The sequence below is a fragment of the Alligator mississippiensis genome, chromosome 3 (genome assembly GCF_030867095.1).
Source record: "Alligator mississippiensis isolate rAllMis1 chromosome 3, rAllMis1, whole genome shotgun sequence".
NCBI lineage: Eukaryota > Metazoa > Chordata > Crocodylia > Alligatoridae > Alligator > Alligator mississippiensis.
Window position 1 is genome coordinate 215,758,501 of NC_081826.1, and position 13,560 is coordinate 215,772,060.

General features: G+C 46.9%; 1 protein-coding gene across 5 annotated transcripts in view; it reads left to right on the top strand.

Annotated features, from left to right (window-relative positions):
- The window catches only part of FBN2 (fibrillin 2), a 307,967-nt gene that overhangs the window by 290,711 nt on the left and 3,696 nt on the right, over positions 1–13,560 (top strand). For 4 of the 5 annotated variants that reach the window (XM_019478066.2, XM_059724893.1, XM_019478067.2 and 1 more), the window contains 3 exons: positions 713–832; positions 10,536–10,767; positions 11,827–11,998. In XM_019478066.2, the coding sequence (XP_019333611.2) occupies positions 713–832; positions 10,536–10,767; positions 11,827–11,998 (524 nt within the window). The remainder of the gene's footprint in view (positions 1–712; positions 833–10,535; positions 10,768–11,826; positions 11,999–13,560) is intronic. The other variant, XM_059724895.1, reaches the window with a different exon arrangement.

The following is a 13,560-nucleotide window of genomic DNA, read 5'->3' on the forward strand; positions in this document are numbered from 1 at the left end:
AAGCAAATCACCCCAAATGATTTCTGCATTGGCTTTCTAAACTGAAAGTTTGGCTTTCAGTTTAGAACATAGTTGACTAGAAGCAAGAAGTTCCAAATAGATTTTCATGCCAGATACAGAGTCTAGTAAGCAAGGGAAAATTTTCCAGAAACATCCAAATTATAAGAACCCAAGTCACTTTTGAAAATGGGATTCAGGCTCTTAATATTTGAAAACCTTCAGTAGGCACAATGGCATCCTGGGAGCCTCCTGGGGCCGCAGCAGCAGTGAACCAGTGCAGTTCCGGGTGGCCCAGCTCTGCTTTTCAACAGCATGCGCTACCCATGCGTGCACTGCTCCACCCTTTTTTTCCATGGGTTCCATGGGTTTTTTGATATCCAGGGGTCAAAAAAACCCACGGGGGGGAAAAAAGAGCAGTGCATGTACAGGCAGTGCGTCCCTGCAGCACGGAGAACACCTGGCTGAGGTGTTTGCAGTGCCACATACTGCATGGCCATGCTCATCTGGATGGTACCCTATGTGGTTATTGTGGTTGAATCCAGTTCTTCAGCTAATGCTCATAAAAATCGTTCCATAACCTCCACATGTAATGTGCCAAGTATCATCGTGCCATAGGAGTAACTTCTGTACAAGGTGTTTGCATTGCTAATCATAATTACTAAAATAAGTCTTTTTGGCCATTTCCTCTTGTATACTTTACCTGTTTTCAAAGATGTGGATGAATGTGATGGAAATCACCGGTGTCAGCATGGCTGCCAGAACATCCTGGGTGGCTACAGGTGTGGATGCCCACAAGGGTATATTCAGCATTACCAATGGAATCAGTGTGTTGGTAAGTTTGATCTCTTTACAGTATTCTAGAAGTTACTGACAAATAAAAAAACACTTGTTCTCAAAAGTCTTATTAATAAGTGGCTTACTTCAGTTCAATAAATTTGGTGGATACTTCTTTTTTATGAACAGCAAGGCCTAGTGAAAAGAGCATTGTCCTGGAACTCTGGAAACCTAACTTGTAGTCTCACTTCTTGGGGACTTTGGTCAAGTCACTTCACCTTTTTTGCCTTACTTTCCCCTTCTGTAAATGGCTCTGATGAAGATAAGCTAGATATTATAAAGTATATAATTATATAAAGTCATGCCTCCTGAGTGTTACTGCCCTGCTGCAGGAGAAAGACACAAGCTTTTATTGAAAGCATTTGAAGTAATTCCTACTGAAGGGCAGTTAGCACTTTGCAGGGCAGTACAGTCAATGCCACTTGTGTTTTATACCAGATAAGAGCATAATTCACTTAACAGCATAATGTGACATAAGTCCCAACTTTGTTTCCTTTGTAATGTATCTGTGCTCCATTTAACTGCATAATAACTGGTGCCAGAAACCATAAAGAGGCAGCACCTGTCAAAGTGCTGTAATGAAGAGCATAAATGACAGAAGACACACAGTTTCAGGACTGTTAATACCTCAGCACTGACAGCAGCTGAGATAAATAGAACTCATTAAGCACAGAATAAATTAACATAAAGTCTAAGTAAATTTATAGCTTTTTTCAGTGCTTAGGTATGTACCTGAACAGGCTACTTGGCCCTTTGCAGCTGTTGACTAAACAGACACAGCCAGCTGTGAATATCCATGCCATTATATATGCAGCAGCAACAGAAAGTAATGCAAATATCATCAATGCAGGGAAAGAAACTAAAAAGTGGAGAAATTATAGGCTCCACCTCTAAATCAGAAATTCGTAGCTGTCACAAAGTTTGTAGTTGCAAAAGGATTATTTTATCAAAGAATCACATAGAGTTTAATAAGGATGAAAATATTAGTGTTCAACAAAAATAATATAATGTCCAGTAGGCCTGTGCGAAGTAGCAAGTATTCAATTCAGATTTGGCCAATTTGCAAGGACAGTGATTCGACTCAGTGATTCAAATCACTGTCCCGATTCAATTCGGCTGATTCGGATCTGAAGATTCAGCGCTGATTTGGAGATTTAGCTATAGACTAAGCAGGCAGCATTCCTTGACAGGACACAGCTGCCTTCAGCTGTTCAGTCTATTGTGGTGGGCAGAGGGGAAAGGGAGGAGGAGGGAGGGAAGATCAACACCTCCACAGCGAAGGAGGGATTGGGCCTGGGACTGGGACAAGCTGCCCAGCCAGGGCAGGGGGGCATGGGACTCAGGGAAGGGTGGCTCCCACCATTGCGTGTCATTGTGTGCTGTCAGTCCAGGAGGGCATGTGACCGGGCATGTGCCCCCTGATCTGCACTGGGTGGGCTGCGGCCGGGCTGCGCTCCAGGAGGCTAGTCCAACCACCCACTTCCAGGCTGAGTTCTGCGGGGCAGGTGAAGCCAAGGATGTGCTCCAGTGGCTAGCCTCAGGCCGGAGCGCAGCCCTGGCTCTGCCCACCCCACAGACTGCAGTGGAACGGAGGCTATGGTGGGGCTGCAGCCACCCTAAAATTCCCCATAGCCCCTCCCCAGTGTGGGTGCCCACCCCCATGCCCTGTCGCTGCTGGCACAGCTGGGGAGAAGCTGCGGCTTGTCCAGGAGGCGCGGGGAGGCCAGAGTGGCTTCTGCCACTGTTCCCGCCACTTATCTCAGGCAGCACAGTGGCACCATCCTGTGCCTCCCTGCCCCAGCTGGGTGAGCAGCAGGAGGGCATAGCCCTTACTCCCAGCGCCTTCCACTGCCCATCCGGAGTGCAGCCTGGCCCAGCCCACCCTGTGCAGATCTGGGGGGACATGCCGACTCCCATGCCCTCCCATACCAGCAGCACACAGTGGCAGGAGCCCAACTCCCCAAATCCTGCACCCCTCCGCCCCAGCTAGGCAGCTTGTTCCAGCCCCAATCCCTCCCTTGTTGTGGGGGCATTGTTGTGTGCACCCCCCGTGCCTCTTCCTTCCTCCCTCCTTGCACCAAAATAGACTTATCAGCTGGAGGCATCTGTATCCAGCGTGGTTGAGGACTGCTGCCTGCTTAGCCTATGGCTGAATCTCTGAATTGGTGCCAAATCTCTCTGAATTGATTCGGAGGCTTCCAATTCAATTAGGACCTTTTAATGGGTCTCCCGATTCAATTTGGATTCAGAGATTCGGCTACCAAATCAGGCCAAATATCCTCCAAATCGAATTGGCTACCGAAGCTTCGCACAGCCCTCATGACCAGGTATGCCTACAAATGTATAGAATGTAACTGAGCATTATTCCTGCTTTAATTGTGCAAAATATTCCACAGGGAAGTTACAAACTAAGACTATGTTTATACTGCAGCCACTACCATTGCTTTAGCTCATGTAGCCATATCCAAGCTAAGCTGGTGATTGCCAATAGTGTAGCCATATCAGCATAGATCAGCACTTACATCTTACTGTAAGTTGCAAAACTGACTCAAGAGACTCAAGAAATACTTTTTCAACCTATCCTAAGCTTCCTGCTGATCCGGTTACTGTTTTTGTACCTAACTCAGGTACATCTACACAAACTATTGTCACAACACTGACTGGAGTGTAGATATACCCTATTCTTCCCCTCCCCACCCCATCCTCTAATCAGGTACTTACTACCAAACTTATAGAAAAGTAGGATGTTGGCATGTGTCATGTCTTGGCTAACCTGTAGCATAAGCAATGAGTAGTGTTCTCAGATAAATGGAAAAACACAATGTAAATTACTACAGAAACAGGTACTCAGAAAGATTCAGGTGCATTAGCTCAGAATATGCTAATATTAAGGAGATTAAAACCAAATTAAAATCAAATATGAATACAGACCATGTACATACCAACAATAAAATGTTGCATTATTATATTGTAGTTAAAGTAATAAAATTAAAACAACAATAGGAACTTGTGGAGGATAGGTAAAATGAATATGCATTATAAGAGCAAACCAGGGTAAGAAATTAGGCACACGGAAAGTAAGGAGAGTATAAATAACAAAAATGAAGATTTTAAAAATACTTGAATCGTGAAGTTTCAAAAAAGGTACCTGAGCAGATAACATGACAGCAAGGAAGATGTAAAGCAGGGGTGGGCAAAATACCACCCATGGGTCAGATCCGGCCTGCCAGGCAATTTCATCTGGCCTGCAGGCAGGTGCCCACCAATTCACTGCATCTGGCCTGGCCCAGGCTGCCACTGCTGCACTTGCATGGGGCTGAGCCGTGCTCACTCGCATGGAGGCAACACATAATGCGCTCCCACTCTCACTCACAGGGCAGCCCTGACCCTGCCCCACAGGTAGGGAGACGGCGGCAAGGGAGGGGAGGAGCTGTAGCGGGTGGGCAGGGAGCAGTGGCAGGTGGGGGTTGGTGGAAGGGAAGGGTGGCAGTGGCAGATGGGGGGCAGTGGGAGGGAGTACAGTGGCAGCTGGGCAGGAGCATGGGGTCTGTACTGGTGCCCCAAGGCTGGAGCCAGCGGGGGCCCAGAGTGGGGAAGCAGGAGTGAAGAGCCCATGCCAGTGGGGGCACAGGGTCTGCATGGCTCCATCATGCAGGGCTTCCTGGGCTCACATGCAGTTAGTTTCTGGGTTCTCCACCTGAGCTATGCTCCTCTGTGGGGAGCCCCATGTGATGGAGCCAGGGGCCTGGCCCAACCAAGCTCCATGACCTGCACCGCCAGCTTCATCGCGCGGTGCTCCCCTCAGCAGCCTGTGCAATGGAGCCAGTGGCCTGGCCACATGCAGTCTTGGGACTTGCCAGGACCGTGTACCACCAGGGGGCTCCACCCGCTGCTGCTGCTGGCGGGCATGGGATGTGCACAATGGGGGAGCCCACACATCCCCCCTACCATACACATGCACCCACACCACTCACGCACTGCCCAGCAAACCACCACACACCCGTGGCCCTCCACAAGCTCTATACCCATCCATGCACCCACACCCTCCATACATCCACACACACCCACATGCTCCCCCACCCCACATACACACATACCCATACCCATCCACCCACCCACTCATATCCACTCCCCCACACCCTACACAAACCCCGCACACAACCACACCCTCACCCTCCACCACAGGCCACATATACACACATACCTACATACACACACCCACATCCCCCCAACAAACCCTATACCCACCCACCCATACCCCCCACACAGACATACAATATACAAGAGAAAGACTTCATTTTGAGCTATTATGCAATCACCTCTATGTACACAATGCAGATACAAATCGGAACAAAAATATTTTTTGAAATAAAATTAAACTATGTTATTGTCGATGTTTGATTTTTAGTATGAGCGCACTGATATATTGATCTGTATTGTATCGGCACCGATAGAAAAGGAAAATTAATGTTACAGGCAACCAAATGGGGTTTCGCTTACCGCAGTTTCGCTATAGCGCTCAATAAAAATACCTACCTGGTTTTACTTAGCGCTCAGCGGTTTTGTTATAACACTCGGCGCTGGAGGTAGGGAGAAACAGTGGCAGCAGGAGTGGTGGTAGCAGTGTCGAGTGAAGTGGTGAGTGGCAGCCGGTGGGGCCCAGGGTGGGGAGGCAGGAGCCCAGGGTCCACTCCGATACATGGTGCTGGAGTGGGTGGGGAGAAGCAGTGGCAAGAAGGGGCGGGTGGGGGGCCGGGCAGTGTAAGCATGGAGCCTGGGCCACTGGGGCCCAAGGCAGGGTGGCAGGTGCCCGGGGTCCACTCTGGCACATAGTGCTGGAGCAGGTGGGGAGAAGTGGCAGCGAGAAGGAGCAGGCCGGGGGCCAGGCAGCGTAAGCATGGAGCCTGGGCTGGCGGGGCCAGGGTGGGGTGGCAGGAACCCGGGGTCCACTCTGGCACATGGTGCTGGAACAGCCGGCAGGCGAGGAGTTGCAGCACTGACGGCAAGAAGGGGCGGTGGGGAGTGTGAGCATAGGGCCCAGGCTAGTGCTCAGGGCCAGGGCCGGCAGGGCGGCAGGAGCATGGGGGCCGAGGCCAGGGCTGGCAGGATCACAGGGCCTGGGCCAGTGCGAGCCAGTGCTCAAGGATACATGTGCAGTGTCCCCTGCCCCAGCCCACAGTGGAGCCTGCGGACCCCCCCATCCCTGGGCCCGTTACCTGTTCTGCCAGAGCCCCATTGCTCACCGTTAATCCCTGCGTTCTCACTGTTAACCCCTGGGCAGGTTGGTCCCCAACTCAGGCCCCACGGGCAGGGTGGCTTGTGCTGCGCACAGGTGCATTGGTGGCCAGCGGGTGCGGGCCAGCAGAGGCCATTACGGCCATGGAACAATGAGGCCAGGAGGATGCCTTCCCTGGTGGAGTCCACACAGTGCCTTGCTGTAAGCAGCAGGGCCAGAGCCGGCAGGAGCGCAGGAACCAATTATATTTATTTACATTAAACTCTATGGGAAAATGGGTTTCGCTTAACATGGTTTCACTTAGCACTCGGTTTTTCTGGAACCAATTAAGAGTGCTAAGCAGGGGTTGCCTGCATCAGCGATCGGCTTTTTTTGACCAGTAATGTCATTGATAAATGCCTCGTTCATGCGCACAGACGCAGCATGCATGTGGCCAGGAATGCAGCCAAGCAGCTTGGAGAGCAGCCTCTTGCTGGTAAGTCTATGAGAGGAAGAGGTTGGGGGTGCAGATTGAGGCCCCCATGTTGAGGTAGGGAGTGGAGCTGGGGTGGGTCAAGGGATGGAGCCGTGGGTAGCTCATCTGGGGGAGTTGGGGTGGCTCTCACCACTGTGCACACCCCCAGGGAGGCATGGGGGACATGTGCCCCCTGGATCTGTGTGCAGGGTGAGGGTAGACTGCCGCCATGGGCTGGGGGCTGCATCGGCCTCTTCCCGGTAGGGGGCTGGGCTCAGGATGGGTAGTGGTGAGGCGGGGCAAGCAGTGGCAGTGTTGGGAGGAGTGGGCTACAGGGTGGCTGCAGCCCCCCACATAATCCCCCACCCAGTGTTGCCATCTCCCAGCCTGCCTTCATCTGCCCTGAGCACAGCTCCAGCCCAGCCCCTCTGCTGGGAAAAGGCCACAGCGGGCAGCCCGCCCTCTCCCTGCACACAAATCTGGGGGGCACATGCTCCCCATGCCTCCCCAGGGGTGCGTGTAGTAGGGGAAACTGTTCCCTGAATGAGCTGCCTGTGGCTACACCCCTGCCGTCTCTGCAGACTTACTGACCGGATGTTGTTCTCCAAGCTGCTGGGCTGCATATCAGCAGTCGGATTGGTATCAGCCAATATGGCTGATTAATAATCAGCCATCAGTATCAGCCAAAAAAATCTTTAACTGTTCACCCCTAATTTTTAGTATATAACTTGGGTTTTTTCTGGTTCCAAGGTGGCAAACTCCCTTGCCGAAAGGAGTACTTCCAGAGGCAAAGAGAGGGATTTCCACTGGCAACAGTCAGGGGTTAGGGGCAGGACTTCCAGTCCACAGATAGCTACCAGGGGGTGTGACACCTGTCGAGGGGCAGGGTTACCTGTGCAGCCCTTGACAGCTCACCAAACCTCATTCAGCAGCCCTTCAGCCAAAATAATTGCCCACCTCTAGTGTAAGGTAGTGATGAGAAGAAATGGTATTAAAAATAAGAATGTAGTTCAGGAGAGCTTTTGAAGCCCTGCAAATAACTAGTTCAGCTAACATTTTTTAATCCCAGATGATCCCAGGTGGAGAATTAAATGTTAATTCATTTAGCCTCTGCAGATGCATTTGTAGTCTCCAGCTATTTATGAGCATCCCGGTCCTCTTTAGAAGATTTAAAAACTTTCACAATGGACCTCATGAAATTTCTTGGTGTATATGAAGGAAGGGATGAAGTATTGACTACACTGTGAATGAAGTATTGAATACACAGTGGGCACATCCACACAAGACGCCCACTGCGTAGTTGTTATGCCCACTGTATTCTTGCATAACCAAGTACTAAATGACTGAGCTGTAACTGGCAAAGTGTTGCATCACCATTGCCTAGTGACACTTGCTGCACAGTAACTCGTTACTATTACACAGTAGCTCAGTACTGTGCAGTAACAGTTCATGCCTGACAACACTACTGTGCATTAGGAACAAGCTACTGCAGAGTAAGCGTCTCATGTAGATGTGGCCAGTGATCGGATCAGAATTTGAATACCAGTATTTTAGCAACAACTTTGTAAATTGTTTAACTTTAATGAGATGCTCAATTATGAGAAAGGAGTCAAATCATAGTAAGCTTCAAAGTGTCCTAGTAGAGATCTGCAACAAGGCACATCAGAGAGAAGCAGTGACTCAACCTAAGTGCTAAATGATAACTATGCTTAAAATAATGTGGTAAATTTTGAGGAGTGTAAATATGAATAATTTATGACTATTCTAAATAGTCTTTTTCTATAGGATCATTTCATATGGTGGGTTTAAATGTAAACAATGTGATTAACTTTTATTACATGGTAATTTGTCTGCATACCATAACTGCCCAGACATTAAGAAAACCTAACTTTATCACAAAACTGCATTTTCACCTAAGTTAATCTTGTTTCTGTATATCTGATTTAGTTTCCCAATTAGGATAGACATGCTGCATATAAATGTCAGATCTAATTATATCTGAACAACAAAACCTGGTTACAAACCTAGCAAATGTGCTTTTTCAGGCACAATTCCAGCTCTGCTGAACATGGCAATAAAATACCCAATAAACTTGTGCCAAATGTAATTTCTTAAGGCATTTTTTAAACTATTTTAGTTCTCTTAATGTACATGTACACAATGCATTTTTAACATGTCAATTATAGTTTCCTACATTAGCAAGAGAGAAAACCATTGAAAAACGCAAGATAATTTGAAATGTAGGATTCTGCACTCTTACTTAGAGAAGTTTGGCCAAACAGCATACCACCCTCTAACTGAGGGAAGAAGCAAAGATGGTTTTGTATTTAAGGTACTGAACTTAGAAATGTTTGGTTGTACCAAAGACTTATGAAAGGAAGCTGGCTGGATCAGTACTGGGCGCCGCACTTCAAAAGGGATGTGGCCAGCCTGGAGAGAGTTCAGAGGAGGGCCACCCGCTTGGTGAGAGGGCAGCAGGACAGGCCCTACGAGGAAAGACCGAAGGACCTGAACCTGTTCAGCCTCAGCAAGAGGAGGCTGAGGGGGGACCTGGTGGCTGCCTACAAGCTCATCAGGGGAGATCAACAGCAAATAGGCAGAGCCCTTTTCTCCCCAGCACCACCTGGGGTGACAAGGAACAATGGTCATAAGCTGATGGAGAATAGGTTTAGGTTGGAGGTCAGAAGGCAATATTTTACAGTTAGGGTGGCCAAAATCTGGAACCAACTTCCCAGGGAAGTGGTCCTCACCCCTACCTTGGGCAAATTCAGGAGGAGGTTGGATGATCACCTGTCTGGGGTCTTGCGAACCCAGCATTCATGCCTGCCTGTGGCAGGGGGTCAGGCTAGATGATCTGTTCAGGTCTCTCCTGACCCTAGCTACTATGAAACTGTGAAACTATGAAGTTCTCTTTGACTCACTTCCCCAGCCGCAAGAAGGATAATGATGGTGTCTTCCTACCAAACAAAAAGTTATGAGGATATGCCCTGAGAGGATGCTTAGTAGTCTAATCTATATAGCAGCTTCCACAGATAGGATGTTTTCCTTATTCACTGGATAAAAGTTTGATCAATCTATACAGCAATCCATGAAGCAGATACAAGAAAATGTCCAATTTCCATAAAACCCGGATTTGAACAATCTATTTGATTATTCCCCTAGAGCATGCTCTTTTTGACACAAGCATTTAGAATCATGGAAATGTAGAGTGAGACCTCAGTGGGTTATCTGGTCCAACACTTTGCTCAAGACAGGATCATCCCTATCTAAACTATTCTAGACAAGTGTATGTCCAATTTTTAACATCTTTGGGGACACCCTTCACACACAACTAACAGATGTAACACCCAACACCAAAAACTCCCTTTAACTTGCCACAGGTAAAGGAAGAGGATGGAAGCATTGAAAAAGTCTTACCACTATAATGACAGGACATAATTTGTTAAAATGGGCTCAAAAGATTCAAGATGGTCACAACGAATTAAGGGCAGAAAAACAAGGAACCCAAACAGAAACCCTATTAATACTGTGTTTCTGAGACGTTCCTACTTATATTGAGCCATGCTCTTTTACAATATTCTGAACTCCCCTCTCCCTTTAAAAAAGAGCTTGTTCCAGTGTTTGACCACTCTCATAGGATCTATTTAAAGGGTTTTATTCCTTTGTATTTTGTAATTCTGGGGGAGGGTTCAATATGGCAAATGTAGGAACTCTTGGTGAATGAGAACCTGTGAACACAGGGGCTTGGACCCAATAGACTAGGATCCTGGCCTTTTCAATTCCTCTGATCCTATGAAAGGGGAGACCTGCACTGCTGCACTTGACTGTGGTAGAGCTTACAGTGAATGATCTTGAGAGTTGTGTTGCCAAGAGTCATGTTTGGCACATGTTCAAGAAATAATTAATTGGGAATTACTGAAATATTTCCCGCTTCTTGGAAATCCTATCTGCAATTCCTTCCCTCAGTATCTTCTCATTTGGATAAATAACATGTTGTTGTTTGCTTGCTAGATGAAAATGAGTGTTCCAACCCTAATGCTTGCGGCTCTGCATCTTGCTACAACACACTCGGGAGCTACAAGTGTGCATGTCCATCTGGATTTTCCTATGACCAGTTCTCCAGTGCATGCCATGATGTGAATGAGTGTTCCTCTACTAAGAACCCCTGCAATTATGGTTGTTCCAATACAGAAGGTGGCTATCTCTGTGGCTGTCCACCTGGATATTACAGAGTTGGACAAGGGTGAGCTTTCTCCTCCACACATTCTACATTGATGATAATTATAGAGCAGTGGTTCCCAACCTTTTTTGCCATGACCTGCTGCTGGGAGAGCAGTGTGGCATGGCTCGTCCTTTGTGTGCGGCACTGCCGGCATTGCTCCTGCAACCCTTATTTGGGTCATGACCCGAGGCTGTTATAGAGCAATAAGTTATATACCCTTAGGAAACACGAGCTGCCCAAATAAGGTTTACAGAAAACTCTGTCTGTACCAAAACTAGGGTTAGAATACTAGAAGTCTCTAACCTTTGCATACTACTGCGTGTGGCATGATGGTAGCCTCCACAAGGCCAGCAGTCTGGCCAGCTATGTTGGCCTAACCTCTCAGACAGGGGTCATGCAGCAGGCCGATAGAGCTGCAGAAATGAGTGGTGTGCTGATGGATTAGGGAGAGGCTTGCAGCTATGTATGTGGGTTGTGCACAAGAATAAAGAATTAGCTCAGTTTAGCATAAGAACAAGAAAGTATGAATCTGTCTACATTCAGTGCAGAAAACCATCATTTTAAATCTAGCATGTGACCCAAATTAAATAAAATTGTATTTCTCTTTTTGCTTGTCAGCACAGTGTGCATTTAAAACTCACCTCTAAGTGTAATCCTCAGCTAATATTATATATGAAAGGTGTAATCTGTGCTATGGTTAAGAGCTCAACCCAAAAATAAAGCAAAAAAAAAAGGAAGTGATTCAAAATAGAAGAGTTTCCTTGTTTCCAATAGGGGTTAGAATTCAAGAGAAAAATTGGCTTCCCAAGGAACTGTTCTGTTCATTGTTCTGTGTATTGAGGATTACCAGGGATAATTACAGTCCTCTCTAACACATAACCACCCTTTTATTTAGTATGTTGCACTGTACAGAACAATGAAATACAATAAATTCATAGTTTTATGGGGTAATAGTGCTATGAGTTAAGTGTTCTCACTTCTAAGTGAAAAAGAGATTAAATTGAGGTAAAATGAAAAGGTTTTTTTGAGGTTGACCAGTTTGAAAAATGGGTCGCTAATCTGGTGATCATTGTTCAACAGCCATTGCATCTCAGGGATGGGATTTAACAAAGGCCAGTACCTGCCTTTGGATGGAGATGTAGATGAAGAAAATGCCTTGTCTCCAGAAGCATGTTATGAGTGCAAACTGAATGGCTATTCAAAGAAAAATAGCAGGAGGAAAAGAAGTGTGAATGACACTCAGCCTGCTGAGGTGAGCGAATACTGTAACAAACTACAGTTAGTTTGTATATATGTTCACAGGCTGTCAAACTCTATGATTTTGGCAGAAGAAAAGGGTGGAGTTCTGTCGGTCACTGTGAAGGATCATGTAGCCATGGGGTTTTTACATGATGAAAGGCTTTCAAACCTGAGTGGCATGAGGACAGTCATATTGCAATGGAATTACTGACATTAGAGAACAATGCTTCTGTCTGAATAAGGCTCAATATCTTCCTGTTACTTCGATGCATATGTTTGAAGGGAGTGAGCCAATACTGGCATGTGTGTTGGGGGGAAACGTATAATTGGCTCCCACCACCAAGTGCGTTTAGAAGAATTCCCATTGTTGTCATTTTTTGTTAAAGCTGCTAGAAGCCTTAAGGCATATGTACACCTATTAGGCTAGGTAGCTTTAGTCTGGGAGACGTTACACGGCTCATTAGTCTGTGTATTGCTAAAGTGTTTCTACCTCGCTTTGCTGCACAGTGCTGTAAGACTGTGTTATCTGCATTACAGGATGTTGTTTTATGGCAGTAACCCAACTGCTGAAAGTTGTAATAAGGGGAAAGCTATTGTCGGGGTTAAAGGAAGGCAGTGGCCAAAAGATATAAATCATCTCACAGTTTTAAAAGGGCTCTGAGTGAAGATGAAAATGGATATGGAAAAGAGATCCTGCTTCGTACTAAATGTACATATTGTAGTATTGACAACATTTCTTACACCTGCCAACTAAGCAACTCTTCAGGCAGAACACCATAATGGCACATTAGTTATCTGATATTAAAATGGAATTTGGGATTCCCGCGGTGTGGACTGCAAAAGGCTATGTCACTCCCACAGTATGTGAGTGACTCTCCTCCATATGTGAACAGGATAGCTGAGTTCATGGTGTTCTGTTCTGTAGCATATCATTCCCAAAACTCGTGCATTAATTGGCTTTGGAAGGCAATTTCTTGAGAGATTTGCATGCTTACCCTCCCTTCTCTTTTATGTTGAAAGCTGGTATTAAATACCAAAAAGCAGAGGGGGGGGGGAGGGGAAGGGACAGGAGGACCATGTGATTGACTAAGGTTTAGGTTTGAACTGAAACCAATGTTTTGTCCATCTTCTAGAAAGGGAAAATCAAAAAAAAAGTTGGGGGGTGGCACCTAAACCAAATATGCCCAATGTGGTCTCCGACTATTTTACGTCATTCACAAAATGGAGGAGGTGGTAGTACCCTCCCACCCAGTAGCTTAGTGCTTAAAGCACTCAGGATGTGAGAAACCCAGATTCATTTGCAGTCTTCTCCTTGAAATGATTTGAACATATATCTTCTAGGAGAGGACTTGCCAGGCTGTAGGTCCTTTGGGGCAATGCACTCCCATTCTTCCCTTCTGGAGCCGTTACATTTTGTGCAAGATATGGAAATGTTCGTTGAGCTGGAGAGAGTGAAAGCGACTCTCCCTGCCTGCCAATGGAAAGCCCTAGGCTCTATTCCCTGCCCCTGTAAATGCTCATTTATCTGAGGTGGAAAAGCATGACAGGAGATAGTGAGAGCAAATTCCTTTTCCC